Raw genomic sequence first — 25,777 nt, 5'->3', positions numbered from 1 at the left:
TCCCAAACTGCAAACAAATAAAAATTGCTTTCTTTTATGTCTTTTTTTCCAATTATTTTTCAATGTAATTGTAATATATATATATATATATATATATATAGCTATAAATGCAAAATGCATAAATTGCAGTGTTTGTTTAATAATGGACATCATACGTGGTATTGTCAAGATTGAAATTTATGGGAACTATTTCGGTACCATGGTTTCTGATGTTTTATGTAACAGAATGTGCATGTGAATTTGGAATTTTGTGATGTGAATGAAACATGATGCTATTAATCGCTTTGTAGCACAATGACATTATCGCCTACTCTCGTAATGAAATATGAACTATTAAGATTTGCAAACCGGATTGCCCGGTAAAAAGGATAGACCTTTAGCAAGTTACAACATTCCACGTGTGATGTACACATTTGCACGCCATATTGGTTGAAGACTACTGCTCTTCAATGAACGCCAGACTTTGCAATTGGCCCAAAGATCACCGTTGACCACCTATTGGAGAGGTTCAAGTACATGTTTACGCAAAGGACAACCTCTCTTCGCGCATGGTCCAGACGTTGACCTCTCTTTGAACGCGAGACAAGTATTCGTAAACCGCTGACGTCATCACACTTTTTGGTGGCGCTTTTATACGTTCACGTATGACGCTGGATTCGAACAACCTGCCACTAATAGTTAGTTCAACATGTGCATGGCTTCGGTTTTACGTCTGTCAAGAGGCGTATGTGTCTGGTTCCTGGCAAAAGGTACCCCGGTTTCCAAGGCTTTAAACAGACCTGATCGCCGTCATATATAAGCGAATAGTCATTGTCTTGTCTTTAACACTGATGAAATATTCATTTATATATCTGACTGGGTGCCTCCGTGGCCGAGAGGAGTAGTACGCCAGCGCGGCTCAATAACCCATTAGCCTCCCACCAATGTGGTCGCTGTGAGTTCAAGTCCAGCCGTACATGGGAAGGTCGGCCGGCAAAATGCGGATGGTCGTGCGTTTCCCCTCCGTCAAATGTGAAATATTCTTGAGTACGGCGTAAAACAAAATCAAATAAATAAATAAATAATAAATAAATTTTATTTTTTCAAAGAAACTACAGTAGCGTTTATATTGACTCCAATGCACCGATGATAATTTTAGAACATTTCTGATGTAAAGCCTCCAGGAATTCACCAGACTATCATTGATGAAATATCGCCACTATTGGCTTGAAGATATGGCTAAATGTGAGATTTATTACTATCTAGACATCCTCCTCCTGCCCGCCAAGAAGCCCTTGTTCTTGGCATTATAGCACTTGATTTTGCCTTTGGTTAATCTTAACGCAAGATTGGGTTTGTCGGGCTTTACCTTGTACGAATAATAGAGATATCAGGAATCTTTTGGGTAGCGGGCCGTGGTGCAGTGGTTAAAGGCGCTTATCTTTCAATCACTGGGTAACACGAGGCGCGAGTTCAAACCCGGTCGTGGACAGAGAACCCCCGAACTCACTGTTTGTGGAGCCTTGGTAACAATAAGTGATCGAAAACGATCGTGTGACGGTTTTTGCCGTCTACCGTTCGTTGAAAACACCAATATGGTGTGCATATTCTGTACGTTCGTCAGTAACTTGCCAAAGGTCGGTGGTTTTCCCCGGTTCCCTGGTTTCCTCCACCCATGGATGAGACTGCCATCGAATTATTGAAAAATCCTTTAGGATGGCGTTAAACAGCAATCAAATAAATAAATAAACAAAAGTGCAGAAATCTTGTTTGTCATGGTATTTGACAAACACAGACGCTGATAAAAATTTTATGTAATCCAAGCAACAAAAATATTGAGACAAGCATAACATATATAAGTGGTACCATCTGTGCGGAGAATATAAGCGTCCTGTCCAACATTCGTATACCATTGGTAGTCCGTAAAGGGCGTTCCAAGTAGATAATCGCAAGATCCATTTCCAGAACAGCGTTTAACATTAGCTCCCAGGGACAATGGGATGCAAGAAATTATACAAATAGGCAATAAAGCCGGTAACACACAAGAGAGAAGCGGTCATCAGTTTTCAATGACGCTGGGCAGACAATTGATATTCCAGCCATGAATTCCATATCAAAGTTCAAATTCGTAGTCCATGAAGGAGTTCCAGGTCAAATAACAATTAAACAAGGTATCTCAGTCGCATCTCAGTCGCGCTTTGATTGCAACTGTTCATAAAGGCATCATGCAAATGCAATGTACGCGATAGATATGTGCAGAAGGATTACAGCCAGCGCCGTCTGTGCGGTTGATCACAATGCAGATCGCCAGACATTCTGAACGCTCTGTCCATACCTGCCAACGAGAGTTGGCACTAATATGCAGAATACGACTATATGCAGAAATTACTTAAAAGTAATATCTTTAAAGCTCGACATTTAAAGCTCGTATATTGATGATCTACTGTCGTTAAATAAGAATGGAGGCGTTTGATGGAGTATCCTTGACAAACTAGTTTTTGAACTAACAATTTGTGACGCAGATTAAAGTCATCACAATTTAGGCAAGATCTGACAAATGCTACAAGGCGAGATATGTATACGCCATATGCAGAACCCTTTGTTATATTGCTATCTAAATAAGGGTAATTTACAATATCGTGTTTGTACAGATATAGATCCAAATAAGATGTACCATCAGGACTATCTGTTGTCTCCTTTAAATCCAATGAAGGCCGATAGATTTCCTTCACCGCTTCAGCAATATGGGGGTTATTTAACGCCAGTAGATCATCAATATGCCGCTTGGTAAATGAAAAGGATTGAGTTTTAAAGATATTACTTTTAAGTAATTTCAGCATATAGCCGTATTCATATGAAAACAGCTATAGGTCTGCCAAAAGGGGCGCACAAATGGTACTAATTGGAAAACCTATACACTTTTGGTAAATAGTATCCCCGAATTTAACACAGATGTTATGAATGAGAAATTCAAGTAATTCAATAAATAATATAACATCCCATGAGTGGTAACGTTTATAAACAGTAGAACTAAAGAAAGCCTTATTGCTTCTGACGTTAATGTAACGGTGACTTGTTTCAGTAAATACAGAGTCAATAACGACAATTAATCTTTCAATAAGATCTTTGTGAGGAATCGTAGTGTAGAGAGTAGAGAAATCCCATGTGGTTACATCTTTGTACGGTATATGCATTTGAGCATCAAGTTCTTCTGTAAGACATTTGGAGTTGTTAAGAATCCACATGCAGCTGACACCAGAATTTTTTGTTATGACACAACAATACTTACTCCAAAATGACTTTATTTTTTGTAACGCTCTCGTAAGTAGGGTTGATAAGAGTTTGGTAGTACAACTTCTTGAACCCGCAATAAATCGAGCACTGTATGGGGATTCATGCATTTTAGGAATCCAGTAAAGATTTGGTAATTCTGTATGACGGGTAGGTATATTTATGCGCCTTTCTTTAAGGTAGGTTTTTTGTTTATTAAATAGTTCCTCCAGAGTACATGTAGTAGCAGAATACGAGGATGTTGTAGATGTACATAGCTCTTCAACAAGAATTTGATAATAATTATTGTAAATAAACATGGCATTATTAGGAGCCTTGTCTGCTACAGTGATAATAAATTAACTATGAAGGTCAGCGAGTGTTTCTTGCACAGTGGGATCCTTCAGAACCTGTTTAGCTTTAGGTAAAGTATCAGTGCCTATACGGTGTATAGCTAAGCTAACCTTCTTTTGACAATCTCAAGCCAATCGTTAAGTACCGAAGAATCCAATTTCTCCCATTTTGACCATTTTTTAACATATTCCTCAAGTGCCGAGATGATATTTTTTATGTTAGATCTAATGCATTATCCTACAGCACTAGTGAGTCGACTGATGTGACCCCATACTAAGTACCTTACAGTTCCACTGCTTGCTTATCGTATAATTGCTTCCAAAGTTCGTTTTGCGTTTTCAAAACGTTTCAATGTCTAAGCAGCAAGGAGTGTTTACAGTGAGCTTAACTTAAGAGTTTGGTTGTTTACATACCATGCCAGGTTACTGTTTGCTTTCGTAGAATCTTAGTCATGACAAAACACACGTGTTTGATAAATAATGACACATGACTTTTGCTCTCACTTTAATCTCACTCCGCGGAAAAAGTTTCTCAACATACAGAAACTGTGTCAGTTTACTAATACCAGTATGAGAGACGCATGTAACGCCTGTGTTTCCTCTTCTCGAAGCCAATGGATCAATCTACACATCGGTCCATCTCTTGTTAGCCGAACATGCATATATTGCACTATGACAAGTTCCTCATGTAAACAAACAGGTGTAGTCATAGCTAGACTAAACTTTATTCAATGGCGTCATTATCCATGCATATGATCATTATATGCCCATATTTGTACGACCAATATTTATTTTGACCAGTAACAATTTGCGGACGATTACCGATCCATCAAGATGAACAACACAACTTAATATGTTATGACTGTCAATAGATAATTCAAGATCCTTCATCATTCTAGATTTCCACACCTCCATCTTTCTCACAAGGTGGGATATCAATACTGGTCATTGCATCACTGAATGAAAAAAAAATGGAAACCTAGCAGGGTTAATTTTCTATTCATAAAATGGCATAGCACGGCTAGCGTATGACATGGAACGAATCATAATAATAATAAACTGCATGGTAGGGCTTATCACGCGATAACAATATTAAATTGTCATGCGGCAAGCCGCATAATTGATTTCCGCCTAAAAACTGAAGCTGCGGAGTGTCCGCTAAAACTGTGCAATTTTGGGATGAATTATCGCTTTGCAAAATTGCATTTCTTGTGGATGTGGGGGTATCAGTATTGACTGGAATAAACAGATATGACGTCACATGACAGATGATAAATTGATGCTGTTGGCAGCCGATGATGTCGCCAACTATACAATCATCACGTACTTAAATTGTATACATAACCACAAAAACAGACGCACATTATATATATATACAGATGTTTAATGGGAACAAAGTCGTTCTTGAAAACAAATTCAAGCGAGTGGTGAGATGTGATGTAACACGAGCAAATACGAAGGAAAATATTTGTTTAGCATCTGGCCTTGTTACGTCGAGCCGATGAAAAATACGGCGACAAAACAGGCATCTATTATACATGGAGGGTTTGGAGAAGGCCTACATGTGTATATCTACACACTGATGTGTATAAGGCCGGGCTTGATAAGGGTGTACGTCTCTCTCCCGGCAGGAAGTGAGTATATCCATTCCCCGGCAAGCTCTCTGGACGAGCTTGTTGTGTTCCCAGAGGCCCAGCCAGCGCGTTTTGCGTCGGGGTGAATCATATTCGATCACACTCATGCAGACTGGGTTGTAAAAAGCTCAAGCCAGTATTAAGCCGCCTTTGACCTATTTCAATCGAGACGCGGCTTTGTTGAACATGCTGTCGAGCGGAGGGAGATTGCCTCTCTCATACTGCTGTCTCCCAAGAGGTGGCCGACTAACCGTCATTGTGCACACGCCCCAACAGACCCGACGGTCTGACCGGTTCGAGGTAAAGTGGTAGCCCAGCAGCAGCTGATGCTCCTTTTTCTGCAGACGTCATAGTGCAGGCCTTAAACGCGGAAGGCCCGTTTGCCTACATCGAACCTCTGCTTGTGTGTTTTATGTGCTATCAATCAGTTGTTATGTATCAACAGCCCTGGGATTACACTCCGTCCAGATCGTGTTGTGAATTTTAGGAAGTGGGCGTGGCAGGGCGTTCTGGACAACCGGGCCCCTCGCGTCACACTTTTATTGCGGATTAAAGCGTATATATGCCGAGGGCACACTGACATTTCATGCCATAGCCAATTGACCATGAAGGCTGACTGACTCTAGCCTTGAACTGTCGAGAGTCCTGGGTCTTATTTTTACAACAAGCTGTAGGTACGTATTGCCTATCAGTAGCTGCCTAGACTGGGAAATAACATACAGCCTGCACTGACCACTGCACTTGACTTGGGCTGTAAAAACAAGCATTCGGAGGAAACCTGCTCTGACAGCCGGCATTGATTATCTCTTGACTGACCTGCCACGCTCCCTACCCTGGGCCTCTCATAAGCTTGGACACTTACCTCGTATATGGTATACCCCACCGGCGCTGCTGTAAGGACCTATAACCCAGTCACATGGTATACAGAGTAAGGCACTAGAAGCAATCATGTCCGTGTCATCTCCAGAAGCTAACGGCAAGGAATACAAACTGCACAAGGAGACGGAAAGCTTTATAAGCGCTATAAAAGACAATGGTTCAAGCGGACATGCCAACCAAACTATCGAGGATATCAGAAATGCTTCTGAGAGACTGGTGGAAATGTTCGGAGGTGATGTGTTCTTTGACGGGAAGATAAAGGAGTTCAGGGTTCCCTCCCTAGCCTGTGAGGGTGAGTTTGTAACGTACCGTACATGAGCTATATATCTACTCCCAAGCCCATTCGAAGAATTACCACAAATTAAACATATTGCATTTTGCTGTATAAGGTAGCGAATGTAAGTCAAAATCAGTGGCGAGTGGTTAACGTGTTAGTGCAGCATGACTTGAGATCTTCTCATCAATGGGGTCGGTGTGAGTTCAAGTCCAGCTCATATTGGTTTCCTCTATGGTCGTATGTAGGAAGGCCTTCCAGCAATCTGCTGATAGTCGTGAGTTTCCCCGGAGCTCTGCCCAATTTCCTCTACCCGCCGTCTGTTGTAAGTCAAATATCCATGAGTGCGACGTAAAACAATAATTAAATAAATAAAAAAAAATTAATACGTGCTACAAATGCTTATTGCTTGCTTCTGGATGGAGATAATTTAGAAAATGTCAGCTATATATAAGATTATGGGTAAAATCAAACCCTTTTTCACCATGCATAACGATTAATTTCACGGCAGGGGGCCTCCGTGGCTCAGTTGGTTTAGCACGCTAGCGCAGCGTAATGACCCAGGAGTCTCTCACCAATGCGGTCGCTGTGAGTTCAAGTCCAGCTCATGCTGGCTTCCACTCCGGCCGTACGTGGGCCTGCCAGCAACCTGCGAATGGTTGTGGGTTCCCCCGGGCTCTGCCCGGTTTCCGCCCACCATAATGCTGGCCGCCGTCGTAGAAGTGAAATATTCTTGACTATAGCGTAAAACACCAATCAAATAAATAAATAAATAAATAATTTCCCGGCTAATATGACTCGTTAGGGACATGATGTTAAACTGCATGTATACCGCTAATACAACGTGATTGGACGTGATTATAGTTGTATGAGTCTGGCAGTTATATATGGCTTCATCCCATGCCTGGCGCGGTCGTCTCAGCGATAACATGCAATGAATGACCTCGAGATAGGACACTGTTCATATTTATATATGGATTAGGTTTTGTGTTGTGACTGTAACATGAACATGTATTAAGGAAACCTAAGCGAAAGGCCTATTCTTGGAAGCTTTATAGGGTATGTGGTGAAATGACAGAGTAATGTTTTAGTATATATTGGGATTGTGAGTGTTGTGTGCACGTGGACCTGCGCCTATATACTCTGTTTAAGCCACGGGAACGATGTTGGAACGAGCTACACATACACTCTCAGCAGTACGTGGCATATGTGTCATATATTTATGACATAGCTGAATATGAGCAACGTTATCTAATATACAATATCAGATTTTTTATGCTTTGCGGTGCAAGCATATAGAGGTAACTATCGTTTGCTCACATAATAAGAACAAGTACCTTTGCTCACACATAAACAGGTACCTTTTTCTCACATATAAAGAACAATTAAGTACCTTTGCTTACATATAAACAAGTACCTTTTTCTCACATTTAAAGAACAAGTATCTTTGCTCACATATAAAGATCAAGTACCTTTGCTCACATATAAAGAACAAGGGCCTTTTCTTAGATGTAAAGAACAAGTTAATCCACGTGGTTAGCGCGCTAGCGTAGTGCAATGACCTTGGAGTCTCTCATCAATGCTGGCTTCCTCTCTGGTCGAACGTAGGAAGATCTGCAGCAACCTTCGGATGATGGTGGGTTTCCCACAGGTTCTGTCCTTTTTCCTCTAGGCTCTGTCCCTGCTTTGATCCATGCTCTGTCCGGTTTCCTCCCTCTAGCCACCGTCGTCAAATAAATTAATAAATATGCCTGGTTCTCCGATGCTGAGATTTGAACCATATGCATGTGTTAGAATTTTCAGAATTTTGTCTAATGTTAATGTATCTTTGCATCTTGCTGCACAACTGCGGCCTTCGCCAATAAGATTGCGTGTAAAGATCACATTAGACTGATTTGAAGTTAACACCGTGCTTAGTGAGAAAAGAGACGTTTTTATGCCAACGATGTCAGTTGTTTTTTGTCATAGTGTTTTATATTTGTGTTTGTTTGGATATTGTCAGGTCGATCAGAATATATAGCGATATATTTCTAAAGAATAGCGCATATACTTATGAAGAATTGAGCATATATGTATCTACCTTTACACAAGCTGGCGCAGGACATAATGGCAAATTTTCCAGCTAATTATATTATTAAAGAGTTAAAATGTTATTTGTAGAGATTTTGTGTCCTGTGTCCTTTGCCACTGCCATAATACTTTTTGATGCAGGACGTGGGTCTTGTCCTGTAGCTTAAGGTATCCAAGCTTGCTTAATACCCTTTATGTTTTGTCGGGACCAACCTGGTCCTGGTGAGGTGCAAGTAATGACACTTATATATGAAGGTTACCGATATACTGACTGTGTATGGGATAATCCACGCTATAACAATGGGATAATATAGATTGTCTCACGTGATACAGGTTAACCAGTGTTGTAATTTCTGCCATTTCTACACGCCTAAATCACCAGCAACTGAACCGTGATTATTGTTCATCGTAGGTAATGTGAATCTGTCTCATTGTGCCCCGCCCTTTGTCCGGACCTCTGCACAAATAGCTTTTTCTTTTACACCACCCCCCCCCCCCCCCCCCAACACACACACCCCAGAAAAAAAAACCCACAGGAATTCAAAAGGATAAATGTGAACAACGAAATCACGAACAGGAAAAAAGACCACACGTGGTCTGGTTTGGGAAGTTTTTGAAACTGACTGTTGTGTAGCTTTCTGTACACGATAATAGTAGTAGTCACTGAGCAGATATAACGTGGGTATTCTGTTTATAATCGGACCTAAAAATGGGTCAGTGAAATTTGCACTAGATGTAAACTGCAGAACCCTATTTATTCCGTATAGACACATTTGTGAAATTTACCTTGCATGTACAAGCGATTCACGATGGTGTGTATACATATTTATATATTGTGTATAAATATTACAGTGATATTATAAGTAACATTAAATACCTGCCATTGAAATATGTATAATGTATTCTTCTCATACCAGAATTTTAAAGAAGCTACTGTGCAAGATGGATTTGTATAAAGCACTGATAAAACTAAAACGTTACGTGGAAATAACATTGAATAATCTAAGGAAGGTGCATGGTTTGGTTCTTAGTTGGACATTTGTAGGCTGTATATATTTGATGACCGCTTGTAGTTAATACTTTCTGGGAATAGAGAAAACATTGAATAAATGAATGGTTTTCGTGGAAAATAGGTGAACCTTGCTCGCAACTCCTCTTTGGTATGTATTACGGCAATGCGTCGTGTGCTAAACCTTTGAGATTTTAGATAAAATGTCTTTCACTGAAGTAGACGGCGCTCGATTGCATGCGTTCTTTGTAGAGGATATATAAGCACCTCGAAATGTCAAACGAACTCTGACAGAGGATGTCAGTCGCTGACACTTTTGGAAATCGGACCAAGATAAGGCATATCAAAAAGAACCGCACCGTGTTGTTGTCGTAGTCAAAACGTTTTGGCCAGTGGATCCAGGAGATGAACCAATGTGCCACAGAGGATCGATTCCAGGCAATTTGCTACCTTGTCTATTTATAACTTGGTAGACGCCACTGCACTCTTGATAAGTTTGGGCATTAGGAGAATCTTGTCGAGTGGAGAGCAGATGGTCTTGGATAATAGCTCTGATATTTACAGCTCTAATGCGCACAAGCTCCATTACTTTTGGAAATCGGACCAATTGTTCATTACAAGAAACTTCAGCCAGACTGGATTAAATTTAGCAAATCTGTTTTCTATCAGGTATAGTGTGTCTTATACGTTTGTCAGTGAAACTGATTGTTTTGTATCTCGAAATTAAACCTTTTACCGAATATAAATACTATAGCGTAATAGACATGTTGCCCAAACAAGTGAATTATTATAGGCAAATAAATGTCATGAAATATTATTCTCTTTTGTTCATGAAATAAACACTTTTACAGTAGGATATCACCGTACTTCCAAACAGACCTCAAAACACAGTCCTTACAGCGCATGTGTCGCTGTCTACCTTCCGCTTTACATCACTGAAACCAACAGCAAATTTTGTACAGAAATCTTGAACAACGCCGAGATCACTAGGGTCGCCGTTATGAGGGCGGAAGTGATGTCAGAAAACACAAACAATCCATCTCAATCTTCGTCTAATAATACTAATCTTCGTCTAATAATCTAATAATACTTTATACACATGCATTCTCTTTATATAGAGTATGTACAACATGATTTTAACCAAATCCTGAAACAGTATTATTGATGAATGCTGATTGAATACTTCCGCGGGAGGAGACAAGTGATGACGCTAAACCTAAACAATCCTACGCGCGTCTCATATGCTCCAAAGGTCAAGGCTGCGTAGCGATGTAAAGCGGAAAGTAGAGAGCGACGCATGCGCTGCATGGAGTATGACCTCCAAACTCCTCTGAGGCCAATAAAAGAATTGTAAAGTTTCATCTCTCGTGTAAACTTGATTCATATACTTGTGCCGTTAAAGCTATTAACGCTTACACGGCGAATGCCCTTATGACAATAAATGATTTAGTGCTATCCCTAACACAGGTCTATTTACACAGGAGCATATTCGTAATATAGCCTAGTTATGTCACCGCTTTGCCAGCTTTTATTGGTAATATTGACTCTGTATTTACTGAGGAAACATTTTCTCTCTGTCTTTCTGCCAAATACATGCGTGTTAGTGATATGATTTATGGACCATATGACAGGCGTGAGACTGAGTAAATACTTTAATGGTATGATAACACCTGTGTTGACACGTACCAAACTTAACCGGCGTTTTTACTGAAGTACTTGTTGCTGATATCCTGGGTCAGGAAAGTGTAAGGTATATTCGTGCAGGACATGCTCGAACTCCTATATGTCGCAGAGAATATGCCGGTCAGGTACAGAAGTTTGAATTGATTTGAGACAATGGAAATTGGAGTTTTAATTTCATTGTGGCCTATGGTGTCACTGTTAGCGTGACCCATTGTGCTACATATTAAATAGCATAGGCTTAACCGAGCTTGTTGTATTACAGATAGCGTGGCAAATGGTGCCATATCGTAGCTAATGTGACACATTTTTAAATATTATAGCTAGTGTGACATTCTGGTCTGTATTGTAGATAGCGTGACCCTTTATGCCATGCGGTAAATAACGCGACCCATTCACAAACTAGATAGTGTGACCCATCGTACTACATGCTAGGTATCATGACACTGTGATCAATGGGAACCTGTCAAACGCCTCGTAGCAGGACCTTGACGTCATTTTTATGACGTCAAATGTTCCTTTCCCCAGAAATATGACGTCACATTAAAGACAGTACGACGTTAAAACAGAAACTGATACATTGTATAAATGGTGTACGGTTACGCTACAGTCCAAAAACAAAAACAAGTTGCATGCCGGGCAATGGGCGTGGAGAGTAATTTGTTTTACAATAGCTGCATCAACAAGCGGGTTGAACAAACTCTATGCAAAAGCACAGCCCACACTACTGTCTCTACAGATGACTTGATCGCTTTAATTTCCTAGTATCCATACCTGAAACTATACTGCCATGAAATCATATGCTACAAGAGATGAAGTAAAATTCGTTTATTAAGATTATATTATATTAACAGAAACAGGGTTTACAGTAAAGTCGACAGCAGTACATGTAAATGGTATTACCTCCTTCAAAACTTGTTGAACTCCGCCCAATACTAGGATGCCCCATTTTGTTTATTAATTATGACGTCACCCGAGGCAAATGGTTTTTGCCGTCGAAAGCGAGCTTGTGGACTTCAACATTATGAATTAGAAAAAGTTGTTCTAACTTCATTTTTTAGCAAGAATATAAACTTCAAACATATCCATGTGTAGAGCTTGTGCTGTTACGTGTCACTGACTAAAGGCAAATTTGGTAGCTAGTATCAGTGATTTTACGGACAGCTGAATATAGGCGACTCTCTAAAATAAACAGAATATAGTGTTCCATTGTGCTGCAAGCTATCCTCAAGCACTGCTTTGGACATATATACGACATATATGGCGACAGGCTATGGCAAGGAGTGGCTTTGCAGTCTTATTCGGCTGATTGTTATGGACATGTGGTACTGCTACGTAATATATGTATATCCACCGTACAGTCGATGTGCAGGCGTAATCAAATTCACGTTTCTCGGTCATTGTTCATTAGGATAACGTATATAGATGAACCGATCTGACCTAAGTGCTTTTTGAAATGTTATTGAGATACTAGCCAAGTGATCGGCAGTGAACTTTTAATATTGGATAAGGTCTAGTTCACCACCGTCCATAGGCCGTCCATAGTAAAATATGGGTACGGGTGCGAAAATACGAGCCAAAACTTATTTATTTATTTATTTATTTGATTGGTGTTTTACGCCGTACTCAAGAATATTTCACTTATACGACCGCGGCCAGCACTATGGTGGGTGGAAACCGGGCACAGCCTGGGGGAAACCCACGACCATCCGCAGGTTGCTGGCAGACCTTCCCACTTACGGCCGGAGAGGAAGCCAGCATGAGCTGGACTTGAACTCACAGCGAGCCAAAACTAAATGTCAAGTAGATTACATCTGACAACGGCTTCGTGGCCTTGTGGACAATTTTTACCTCATTCCGTGGCGTATATGAGTGTTAATTCCAAGATGTCTCGCTTTTGAGCCCTACCCACGTCGTCATTTAACACGTGCAACTATAATGTTTTCGCGCTAGGCGCATGCGCAGCTGTGGTTGACGTTTTTCTGGGGGAAAAAAGTAATCAATTCAAGTCATCAAGTCATAGCGTCAATTTCTTGTCATCTTGTCATCTGACACTTCATACTTCTACTGCACTCTAGAATAAGTATTCAAAGCAACATTTACTTTTGCGTTTTGAGCTGTTCCATAGATTGGACTACTTAGTGAAATAAGGAATAAGTGAAATATTTTTACATGATGTCAGATTCTCAACAGACGTCAGCATGATTGACCTACCAATTGAGGTCATTCGGGTTGACGGCCTTATTTTCGAGCTCGACTGAGATTTTTTGAGTAAATATCCAATAATGGTCAGTGTCCATGGTTGGAAAAGGTGCATAATTGTTCTAACTTACGGACAGACCGGGAATGATGTGGATTTGGATATTAATTATCGCGTATCGCGTATGCAGCGAGCTTACAGCGTGATAATAGGGTGCACCCGTCGTCCGCGATAAGGATGGCAGCGGTCTCCGTATCAGTAAATATAAGCCATGCTTAGGACGGATTTTCGGGCTGCTAAGATACATGCTTTTACTTGCCATGGTTAACTCGCATTCCAGAAGGCGTCTGTCATTCTCCGTCTGACTGAATATGTTCTTCTACACAAAAACATACATTTGATTGCTAGGAATTCGGAGAACTTACTGTATGTACAGAAATACTTTCAGGTAAATGTTTTGTATGGTGTGGAAATACAAGCCTTCTGGGAAATCCCCCCTTCAGACAAGGGTTTATACTATACTTATATATTGTGTGCACCGGCTTGGCATAGTATACTTAGAGAAATCATAACAGCAGCTGGCCGAGGGCAAATCAACCCAACGATCTTTGTGTGGCTCACATCAAAACTGATATCCAATTGATTGGCAAAAGGGTGAGGTGTGCGATTATTTGGCACCAGCTCCGTGTTCATGAATTTGACATATACTCGAGTCTGGCGCCACATCTGTGCTTCATTCCACTTCTTGCACCCATGAAAAAAGACTTACACCCGAGAACGTCAGACTGAAGTGCCTTACGTATCTTCAAAAATACACGACACACCGCTTGTTTGAGCTATAAACAGTCTTGTCAGGAAGCAAGGCGGCCTTTCTAGCATGCTAACAATCTCAGGTAGACCCAGCCGAGATGGATTTGATTTTCATGTTACGTGAAGGTATTGCTCACTTGGCTTCGCTTGTATTTGCTTGCAAACAGATTATACTCTTGTGTAACATTAAAACTCCGCATGTCCTTTATACACAGTGCACGAAACCACTGCCTTATTAATTATTGCTATGAGTTTTGATGGAATTCTATTGGTATGAAATGTTGAATTCTTTACTGTTATAGCTGGGACATTTGTTTGTAGACTCTTTTGTATGCAAACGATTTGTTGAACCTACTGCATAACTAAAAAGAAATCAGAAGTATTGAAATGGTATGATATAAGTATTTTGTGTCTGCAGAGACACCAGCCAGCTGTGGACATATTAAATTACTGATAAGAGTTTAGGTCATACTGATCCTTATTGGGTGGATTAGATTTTTTGTGATATTCATTCCTGTATTTTTTGTGTGTGTGTGCCTTGATGCTATGCCCGTCTTCGAGCTTCCCACGATAATTCAGCGTCATGACACCATTGTTGGTTCAGCACAAAGGTTATGAGATTAGACTCCATCAAGGTGGTCACCACAAATTCCACAATCAGCCGGAACAGGCGTCAGGGGCTGAAGGAAATCGATATGCAATAAACTCGGTTTACAAAGATTGCTACTGAAGAATCCCCAAGGGATGGGCTAAACTGTGACAGTATTAGAGAAGTTCATCCCTTTCACCCTTATTCCCCAGTGTACCTAACTTAGAGCCATAGACGTCGTTTTTCTACCACAGGCTAATGAAATAAGAAATTTTGCTATTTTGGAAAAAGCATTATCACTTGACTTTACGTGTCATCTACCGAGACATTCACCCATTTCTTACTTCTATCTGGAAGTGCAAGTTTTACGCATTTTATTTACACTTCTTCCTCGCTTCTGGTATCGGCTGTGTTGACCGGGAGCAGGGATACTATTAATAATAAACCTGTGAAAACGAGTAATGTTTTTTGAGGGGAATAGGCTGTTTATCGTTTTCTTTCCAAGTCTTTGTCCTTTGGGACTTTACTGTGTTTTGTAGGAAACGCTCTGTTAGATTGCTTTCAGTGATTACGCCAGCAGAAGAATAGCACTTGTTTGTTTCTTTCCTTTTGACTTCTGTCGAAATTTCACGTTACAGGGTTGTCGTGGAGACCAAGACCGAGAAAATTAATTTTTTTTTTTAATTTTTGAATATTTAATGTTATTTCTGAGCAGGTTATTGGTATAAAAACTATGAAAGGTTTTCAGAAGTGAATGGATATTGATAATGTTTCTGGCATAAGCTGTGGTGTATCAGATAGCCCAGTACTGAACTACGAGTAATAAATAATCTTAGTGTACACGTGTGTAGCAGGATCTTTATTTCTGCTTATAAAAGCCTGTCTGACAAAGTCTGGCAATCCTTGACGCCTGGTCGACCTAATCTTTCGCACTAATGGAGAAATAAGGGTATTGACGTCGTAGAAATAAGAAGAAATGACTACCACTTCTTCATATAAAGTAACTGCAATCATGGAAATATGACCATAAGGAAGGCTGAAATGCTATAATGGAATTGAGATTACCAATCCCCCCACCTCCACTCTCCGCTCTTCCAGACATCGTTAGACTTGAACAGAACCTGATCCCTCTCACGACTAGCTAATTTGAATCTGTCAAGCGTTTTTAGCACTGGGAGAATGGAATTAGGCTTTTGACATATTGCACAGCGTGTTTGAAATTTGGTGCCAGGATTCTTCATCCATTAATCTTACTTTGCGCAGAAATCTTGAAAAAGTATAATATTTCAGTTTTTGTGGATGCCCTATTTCACACATCAGTAAAAAATGATAGTTCACTGCTTCCGGCTGTTGATTTTGTTTTTAATTAGATCGACATGTAGAGCTTTGCTGAAAATATTTGGAAGAAGTCATGGTTTTGTGAAGGTCCTAATTACACTAGAAGAACTAAGAAACGCTTGGCTTCTGTGTACCTCTGTTGGGTTAGGCTCAGTGTTAGCCTGGGGGTGTTTTTGCAGCGGGTGGGGGTCGCCCGTCTGTATGTATGTATGTCTGTCTGTCTGTCTCTACATTTTTTTAAAAACACTGTGTCTTAAACATTATAAATTTATCAAACTTATACACCAAGCATTTACAAAGGTCAACTTGGCGAATTATTTCACGGTCACTGTGGCCAATTAAATTGTATTTTGACAGATTGTAAATACAATATCTCCTGAAGTTGTTAAGCAATTTTCATCACACTTGTATCACATATGCCTATCCCTATTGTTTTTGTTTGTCTTGGCCTGTTGTTTTGTTATTGTTGAGGCCTTCATTGCCGTGTAAACCCACCATCCCGTGCAAATTTGTATGGCTGGGGGACATTGTACGGTTTGTTAACTGTTATATTTGTACTGTTTTATAAAGTTGAGGTGGGGGCCTCCTTGGCTCAGTTGGTTAGCGCGCCAGCGCAGCGTAATGACCCAGAAGCCTCTGGCACCAACTTGCGGATGGTCGTGGGTTTCCCCCGGGCTCTACTCAGTTTCCTCCCACGACAATGCTGGCCGCTGTCGTATAAGTGAAGTATTCTTAAGTACGGGGTGAAACACCAATCAAATAAATAAATAAATAAAAGTTGAGGCATATATGCCATCATTACAATCAAACCTCATGTTCACTTACAACTGTGCTAACGACCGAGCTTACGACCGGGCCTACGACCGAAGGGTATTTCGTGCATTGTACAGTATTTGTATTGCTATGGGTGGGTTTAAACAGAGTATGTTTCCATTCAAATTTATTACTAGTGCTGTGTATCATAGTAATAGTATCTGTTGAATATACCAATTCACAGAGTACGTGTTTTCCTTCCAACAGGTGGGATTCCAGTAACAGCCTATATACCTAAAGACAGAGGTCCCAAGCCGTCTGTGTTTGTCTTCTTTCACGGGGGAGCGTTCATCGCCTCTTCACGACAAGCTGCCGATTCTATCTGCAAGATTTTCTCACGGTGAGGTTAAACGCTGAAGAATAGATATACTACTACTTACACTTCTGCTCAATGACCTTTCTTTAGGCGACAACTGCCATATATTTTCGATCTAGATCAAGCACGTAAACTTACGTGAAGCACAGCTGAAACGGCGTCTTAATCTTGATTGTGTGGAAGGTATTCATTAGGCAGGTACATAATAACACCCATGTACACTAAGGCTTTCTCCCTGTCTTCCATAGATATTTGGTTATACACATATGACCTGTTTGTAACCTGTCAACAGTAAACATCCATCTAGACTGCACCTTCCTGGTAGATTATATTTAAAGATTATAGATTTAAAGCGGTCCCTTCTAAGACTTACAAACGGCATTTTCTCTGGCGCTCGGCATTAAAGGCATATAAAACATATATACTAAAATGAAGTATATATCAGATTAAAGATCATTAAACGCTACCCTGGAAAACAGACCGAATTTTTTTCTGCTAGAAGTTTACCAACTGAGTAAAACGCTTGTAAAGTATTGAATTCTGTGGTGATCTGTTGAGACCCAGTGTGTATCATTGACGTCACGTCCACACCTTTTGCTTGAAATGGTTTGTTTAAAGAACCATTCAGCGAATGCATCCATAGCTGTATGAACGTTTTGTAATGAAGCGTGTATTAATTATCAAAAACCCGGTGTTTTGGCCTCCTGAATAAGGCAAATCCAGGAGGCAGACATGTTGTATTTGTTGGTACCGGCATTGTGGGAGTTTCTTGACATTCGAACCACAGGGTCGATGGTACATGTATAGTTGCGCAAGTAGAAGAGGTCTCGTCTGGTTTGCCCGCGCTTCGCCTCTCGAATACGACAAATTTAACAGATGGACGTGTTGTAGCCATGGTTACTGACACAGGCTGTTCTGGCCGAGGAGTCGGGAGGATCGATTCCTGCTTTTAATCATAAAACGATTTTGCCACTTACTAATGTTTTTTGATGCTTTTCCGAAGAAATTTTTGGAAATTTCAACACATGATGTTAACCAGACGCACACAATCTTTGTTACTTAGAGTACACTTTTTTTAGAGGCCATGAAGATTGATGATGGGGCATTAACAAAATGATATTGATGTTGTTCAATTCCGAAGTTCTCACCGTATGTCTGCAGTCAACCATAAAATTCCCAACGTGTTCTTCTCAGCATTTAAGAAAAGCATTTCACCACTTCATAGGACAATCTGAGCAGAGGTCTTCGCTGACCGAGCCACCTGATTGGTCATTCCGAATGTAGCATATGACCTATGACCGCGCGTGCTAAAATTTAACTCCCGTTTGATCGCCAGTTTGATCGCCTCTTTGACGTCATGAGCCTCCACCTAGAAACTTCACAGCAGTCACATAATCGAAATATTCTTGTCTTTTACGTGTGTGGCTTTGAATCTCTTTAAATTTCTTTAACGTACTTTAAACTCACGTGTGTGGTATGGGTGGATCCGTGTGTTTTTAAGTTAACATTCCATAATAGTTTCTGGCATAGAATTTATGAATGTGTAGGCCTCTATATATATAATCGAATTTGTACCTGGACCTGGAGAAAACCTTCTCTTCACTTTATCATGCTGAAGGAAAAGTGTATAGCCTGTACAATTAACCTCCTATTCAATTAATTAAATTGTGTTGTTGTTGTTACCCTTCAGAGAAGCCAAATGTATAACTGTGTCTGTTGGGTATCGCCTGGCCCCCGAGCACAAGTTCCCGGCCTGCTATGACGACGCGGTGAGCGCAGTCAGGTGGGCCGCCATGAATAAAGGTCTACTGGGTAAAGAATTACCTCATTTAATTATCCAGACTAATTTTCACAAAACGTCGTAAATCATTTTATGGTATGCATTTGTCGTGAATGACATCACCTAATGCCGCTATAACCAACAGACAACGCCATTTTACAAAATCTTCACGATGATTCTGATTTAAGAAGATTTGAGAAAGATGGTCCAGTATTGCTTCTTATTGTTGATAACAATAACTTAGACAACAGGTTTAAGTCTTAATTTCAAAAAAATTGAATTATTGGAGATATCGATTAATATCAATAAGGTAATGCATACACATTATTTCTGTCAGAGGTAGAACTCTTGAATAATAACTTGAATAATGAAGTTCGGTGAATTTGTGTATATTGGCAGTCATCATTCTTCATAATTCATGGCTGTACTTAAGTAAAGTTAAATGTATTTTTAAATACTTTTTGTACATTTCAGGAGCATCAAATGACAGCACTGTTGGAGTAGGAGGTCAGAGCGCAGGCGCGAACATTGCCGCTACTGTATGTCACGAGCTTCCAGGAATCAGCTATCAGGTAATACACATTTTACTTGTTACAATAACTGATGTCAGTTCATTGGCGGATCTTAATATGATTTGACCTTTGTGACAGAACCATATGCTCCAAATAATGTAGAAACTTACATACGGCAAATTCGTTGTAACTTTTAGTTTTTAGTTTTCGACTAGACATAAGTTATACTAGTATATAACAATGTACTCTTATACGAAGCGCAGATGAAAAACATATTTGAATTGTCTGGTGAAAACTAGCATAGTACCGTACGCGGTTTGGACAATGGTTTAACTCAGTTGCTTAGAATATTCCTTGCGTCTTTTCGTCATTCTTCAAAACTGTTGACTGATTCGCTTTGCATGACTCCGTCCTAATTTCTTAATTCTTTGGTGGTTTGTGTTGAACATTTTTTTGGAAATTGTTCTGGCGGCTGTTGACGTCCATCATGCTTGACCGCTGAGTATATTTCTTGAGTACGGCGTTAAATCCTGATGAAATAAATAATATTTGGCGCTTGTCTGGTTTATGTGCGGAGAATCTGAAATGGAAATGGTACTTAACAACCCTCTTGATTTAAATCTATTGCAGAACCAACCTCATTGCTGAATCTTAGATGTATTTCAAGATAGCTCATAGCTGACGATGCACAATGAAGGAGAATCCTAGAACGGCTCCGCGAGTTACCTCCCCTTGACGCTTTTAAATCGCTTGCATGAAAGAAGCATTTTGGCTCTCGGTGATAGATTGTGGTACTCTTTTTGTTTCAGATTTTAGCTTGTCCAAAACTTGACATGAAGATGGATCTGAAGTCCTATGGCGAGTTTGAAGATGGGCCAATCATAACGCGGCAGTCTCTGGAAAAGTAAGAATGACTAGATCTTGGCAATGTCATCTTTGTAACGATTGGGTTAACCAACATGGCAAAAAAAAAATCTTAGATAATATTCTCGGGTTGAAATCTTGCTGTTGAACACGTTTCTTTTTCTCAGGCATCTTTGTGTATGGAATTGGTCGAAATGTCTTGGGCGAACATTAAACTTGATTTCCAGTAACATCGTACGTTTGGAATTGTTCATGTTCTGATGACCATTTTTCTTTCAGAGCCTTTGTTGAGCTCGCTTATTCTTGAATTTCGACAGTATACAAAGTTATTTTATTATGATTGCAGGTTTCATGGGGTTTTGAATTTGTATAGAATTTCTTTGGGGAGATGTTTATGCCCAGTATAGTAAGTAAGATGAGTACATTTTAAAGTGGGAACTAGCTGTTCTAAATGGTTAATGCGCTATCTCACGACCATCGGGCCCTTGACAAGCGAGGTCACGTGTTCTAATCCAGCTCTCGTTATTTCAGCTGTGTTTGTGTCAAGAGGTTTGCCAGGTACCTAACGAAGGTCGGCGGTTTACTCTGTTCTCTCCAGTTTCCTTAACCCATAAAACGGATCACCGTCATATACATGTGTCAAAAACTCTTGAACACTGCGTTTAACACTAGCCAATGTGCTTAAAGTATTTTTTTTATTTATTTTTCATGTGTCTTCAAGGTCGATGTCACTTTTCGTTGATAACGAGGAAGACATGTCTAATGTCCGGTGTAATCCTCTTCATCGACCAAATTTCGAGGGACTTCCGCCAGCACTGATCATAGCAGCCGAGTGTGACCCGATCAGAGATGATGCTTATGGTAAGCATATTTTTGCCTTATAGTCCATGGGTCAAAACCCCAAATTTCACATATTGGTACCACCCAGAGTGGCCTAATCTCCGTGCTATTTCTAAGTTGGTACGTGTCTTTAGTTCATGTTTTAATATGATAGCCCTCGCAGATGGGTAGCTTTGTATGGGTTATGCCTCCTTTGAAGTGGACTCAGGAACAGAGTATTTATCTTTAGGAATACTTCCATAACTAATTCAAGCTAATCCTCTCAAACATTATGGCAGATTTGTTGCTGAAAGATGACTTTTTAGCTCTCTCTGGGAGAGGGGTGAGGTACAGGGGCGAGAAGGACTGCATGAGCAGTCTTTGCAGCCAGGAAAAGACAGAAGACATAAAGTTTATGTTTTGTAACATTTTAGGGCATTCTGTCGTGTTTGTGGTAACAGTTAACTGTTGACTTCAGTTCTAAATGTCCAAATGGTAAATTTCAAATGGCACATAGTAGGGGTCTTTCCATGACCCAAACACCGAAGGAAACTGCAAGACTTTTGATTGTTTCAGAGGGACATTCAAACCCCTTATTATCTGTCAGTGGGTAGCATGGGTGTTTAATCAACATTTTGCTCCTTAATTTGACATCTCAATTGGATGGTGACTTTAATTATGGAACACTGGGTGCTGGCAGTCATTGGTTCATTGTATAGTCAAGCTGTAGGGATAAGATTTCTCCTCTCATTCGAAAGACAAAGTAAAGTGACCCATCCAACTCATTCTGAAACATGATTGTTTGTGGATGTTTGACCTTGATGTTAAATCTCTCAAGCTTAGCACTTTATGATTTAGAAGGAGAAACTGTCTTATACGAAGAGTTTTTGTACGTTTTTATTAACTCCTAAAGTCTGAACACTATCTCCGGAGGAATAAACGAATGATTATTAACACCGCTATGTCTGGAATCAAGACTTTAATGCACGACTGCTTCGAGGTCCGCCTGTTTAGGGAAAATAGTCCTGGGTCAAGTTTTTGGATTGCTGTTCTAAGTATGCTGCCATCTGCACAAAACTAAGCAAACTGGGTAGGAGGCTTGTTCGTCCATTAGAGAATAATTGCATCTGCATGATAGTCCTTGAAACATCTTTATCTGCTTTGCTGCTGGCACAATTTCATCTCTTAAGAGCAAATATCTTGAAATCTGTCAATGTTTTGGGGGAACGCTCCGGAAGTAGTTGGTGTATCCCTATAAAATCTACAAGTGATAGTAACAGGTTAATCACAAGCACCTTTGGATGGTAAAGTCAACTCTTGCCATGGTGAGAATGCTATTGAGCTAGCGGTCATGTCCTAATGTCCACCGCTCGTTATAGAAGGTTCCATGAACCTAATCTTATTGCCATATCAAGGATTCAGATTAATCATCAAGACAATGAATGATGCCTGGCTGCTCCATTTGCATAGTAGTGCTTTCATCAACGGATGGTACATCCATTAAGAAATAATTTGCTTTAGGGTCATTTCAGTTAATGCATTTATGGCTTTTTTGGAGAGTATTTTGGAGAGTATAACTCCTAAGGGGAATCTTCATGGGTGTTGATGATAGGTATGTGGTTACCATGACAACCGCGCAAGTGAACAAATGTGTCTACCACAAATGAAAACTTTATGCGGACACGAAGTCATTTTTATTTATATAGTATATGTAAGGCAAACAGTTACCCTGTTACCATGACAACCGCGAAAATGGACAAATGTAACTCGTGACACATGGTCATCTGTGTATCTATGTATCCACAACAAATTAAAAATTTAAGCGGAAAACAGTTGGAGTTGTAGCCGGACACGAAATCATATCTATTTATATGGTATACATAGGGAAAATGGCAATCTGGTAACCATGACAACCGCGAAAATGGACAAATTCGAGTCGTGACACATCGTCATCTGTGTATCTATGTATCCACCAAGCATTAAAACTCTATGTTGAAAACTGTTGGAATTGTAGCCCGGACACGCATATGGGCGGATGGACGGACGGGCGGACAAAATCGCTATAACATAATACGCTCCGTCTATTGGCGGGGGTATATAAAAACGGATCAAAGATTTGCTCTGACATTGTAATTTTTTTGACTTGTAAATCACAGGTAAGGAAATGACACGAAGGTTTACTTACCTAAACTAGTCTACCTTAACTCACCGTAATGATAGAAATACACAGCTGGGCATATAAATCGTTGATAGACTGTTATCAACCCAGCTGAAAGTCTTGCAAACCTTACATGTAAATGTATACATGTCAACTGAACATTCAGCTAATAGCGCACGTGAATTAAAAATATGGAATGCTAAATTTTAAATGGGTCCTTTTTGTATTATTAACCGAGAATCCACTATATATTGACGTTTCTCTTGCTTTTTTGCACAATTTGCGCAACGCCCTATAAGGTGATTTTTCATGCGTCAAAATGTGTGATAAAGTTACCATTGCAGAAATGCTATTATGTGTTAATTTACTTCTGTTGACCCTATAAACATGTTTGTACCAATCAGGTTTGGCCACCTCATATGGTAGCAATATCATATCTGGCCCATGGGACTATTAGGCAGACCCGCTTCAAGAGCGAGTTGAGTCAGCCCTAAAGCTTCTGAACTCTAATTCATCTTCCATGTAGTAGGTCGCACTTTTCAGTGTGTCTTTCTCATAAAACAGAAAAGGTAGTACACCAACTCGGCAACGTCACAACGGAAAATGATGCCTTACTGTGATTTGTACCATTTTGTGTGTTTACCATTCTATAGTCCTTGCACCTTGGCTTTTCTGTCACAGAGTACTCGAAGAAATTAAAAGCTGCCAAAGTGAAAACAACCCTCATCGTCAGCAAGGGAGCCTGCCATCTCTTCTTTGGCCTACCAGGTAGGGGTTCGATTTATAACAGGCCTAGACATTCGAGAGTTTCCATCATCTTGAGCTGTAAACCCGTTAAAATCTCTCGACAAGGGAGACAGTTCATACCATACAGTAAAATTTGTCGGACGAACCTTTCTGTGTTTCCAAAGGGTTTCGGTCTCTTGATCTGCTTACAGTTAGCTTCATCTTGACCAGTGAAGTTGCGGGTTCGAATGCAGCTCTAGTAAAGCTGCTTGCCTAGTCTTGATATGCGAGACATGCCGCAAGTATTGTCTATCCCTGTAATAAATTTACACTGTAGAATACATTTTGTGTTTTTGTGTATACATCGTTCATTGATTGTTTTTATTTAACTTGCGCCACGGTTTTTGGCCCACCTACCCTAGACGTCTGTCTCTCATTTATTCAGCGTCTTTATTTCCCCACAGGTCATTTCAAGGAAAGCAGTGAGAAGGCACACCTGAGAGTAATTGACTTCATCAAGAACCACTCAGGCCGCGCAAACTTGTCGTTGCTAACCTAAGCTTTGGACACGCCATGTGGTGCTATGTAGACTGTTAGTGAGGCGAGTCCCATACTGTGCAGAGGGTCTAACTGCTGAACGAGCTGCACTCTACACTATACGCCTACTCACATCTCCAGACGGACTGACGGACGAGGAGTAAACCTATATTCCTACTGTTTCTGGAACTAAAAAACACACAGTTTACGTTAACCTAATGGTATTCGAGCAAAGAATTCGATGTAATGACGTCATGCAAAAGACAATAGTCGTTTATTAACTTGAGAAAGAACGATTTACTTGAAACTGAAACATCTCTTACTCTGTGCAGACTTGACTGTCGTGTAACTTACACCTTATATAGCTATTTTACACCTCTTGTAAACACAACGTATTACACAATACGTAGACGCACCATTCATCTAGTAGGCACAATTTACATTCTCCACATTGCAACTTACATGAACAAGATTTTATTTAGCAACCTTACTTGTGCCCTGTATATTATGTCATCCATGATGTTATAACTGTCACATATATCACACTTAAAACTTGACAGGCCATTCTAAAACCAGAGCTGAGAAACTCGTGGAAATTTTTTTTTTTAGAAATTAAGACCAGGATATGCATCGAAATCGTGACCGGCCCTTCGTGTGTATATATATGTTAAACATATATTAGCTTAACTGGAATAATCGCTTCTGTTCCTCTTATGAAAGCACATTCATTTCATAAGCATAACCGTTTCTTAGGCACACTATACGTGTATAAATATTGCAGACAGACTTCTTTATATTCTGGACAGCTGCCCTTTGTATTCGCAGTAATTTATCTTATAGGTTAATATGGATAGTCCCCCGTGACCCTGATCACGTGACATCTGGGCCCAGTTCGAAACTGTATTAGCTAAGACTGGTAGGCTATTTTATTTATATATATAAATATGTATTTATTTTATATTTAAAATTTAGCCAAACTCTACAGCCAATGCTGTTGTCCAAAGTCAAAGTATAACAGCAACAGTTTTAAGTCATATTTTAAATACTGGTACACGATTCTTTTTAGGTACAAAACAAAACACTTGACTTAAAGCTAAATCTGCAATTCAGTCTTAAACCAGTTTTTGGGGGCCTCCGTGGCTCAGTTGGTTAGCGGGCTAGCGCTGT

The 25,777-nt window shown here is 40.1% G+C and overlaps 1 protein-coding gene across 1 annotated transcript; it reads left to right on the top strand.

The window, feature by feature from the left end:
• The first annotated feature begins 5,248 nt into the window (after window positions 1-5,248).
• Window positions 5,249-25,524, top strand: LOC135467882 (uncharacterized). Its single transcript, XM_064745791.1, has 8 exons — window positions 5,249-6,407; window positions 17,106-17,238; window positions 18,905-19,026; window positions 19,469-19,566; window positions 20,316-20,410; window positions 21,092-21,231; window positions 24,029-24,115; window positions 24,538-25,524. Exons 1-8 carry the CDS (start codon window positions 6,185-6,187, stop codon window positions 24,630-24,632), a joined length of 993 nt encoding a protein of 330 aa, XP_064601861.1. The 5' UTR covers window positions 5,249-6,184; the 3' UTR covers window positions 24,633-25,524.
• Window positions 25,525-25,777: the final 253 nt, after the last annotated feature.

The sequence above is a fragment of the Liolophura sinensis genome, chromosome 6 (genome assembly GCF_032854445.1).
Source record: "Liolophura sinensis isolate JHLJ2023 chromosome 6, CUHK_Ljap_v2, whole genome shotgun sequence".
Classification (NCBI taxonomy): Eukaryota; Metazoa; Mollusca; class Polyplacophora; order Chitonida; family Chitonidae; genus Liolophura; species Liolophura sinensis.
The sequence above is the reverse complement of the archived record's forward strand: the minus strand, read 5'-3'. Positions and strand labels throughout refer to the sequence as shown.

Coding starts and splice junctions, on each gene's coding strand:
- LOC135467882 (XM_064745791.1), top strand. CDS start 6,185: ATGTCCGTGTCATCTCCAGAAGCTAACGGCAAGGAATACAAACTGCAC. Junction 20,411..21,091: donor ACGCGGCAGTCTCTGGAAAA/GTAAGAATGACT, acceptor TGTGTCTTCAAG/GTCGATGTCACTTTTCGTTG. Junction 21,232..24,028: donor GATCAGAGATGATGCTTATG/GTAAGCATATTT, acceptor TTTCTGTCACAG/AGTACTCGAAGAAATTAAAA.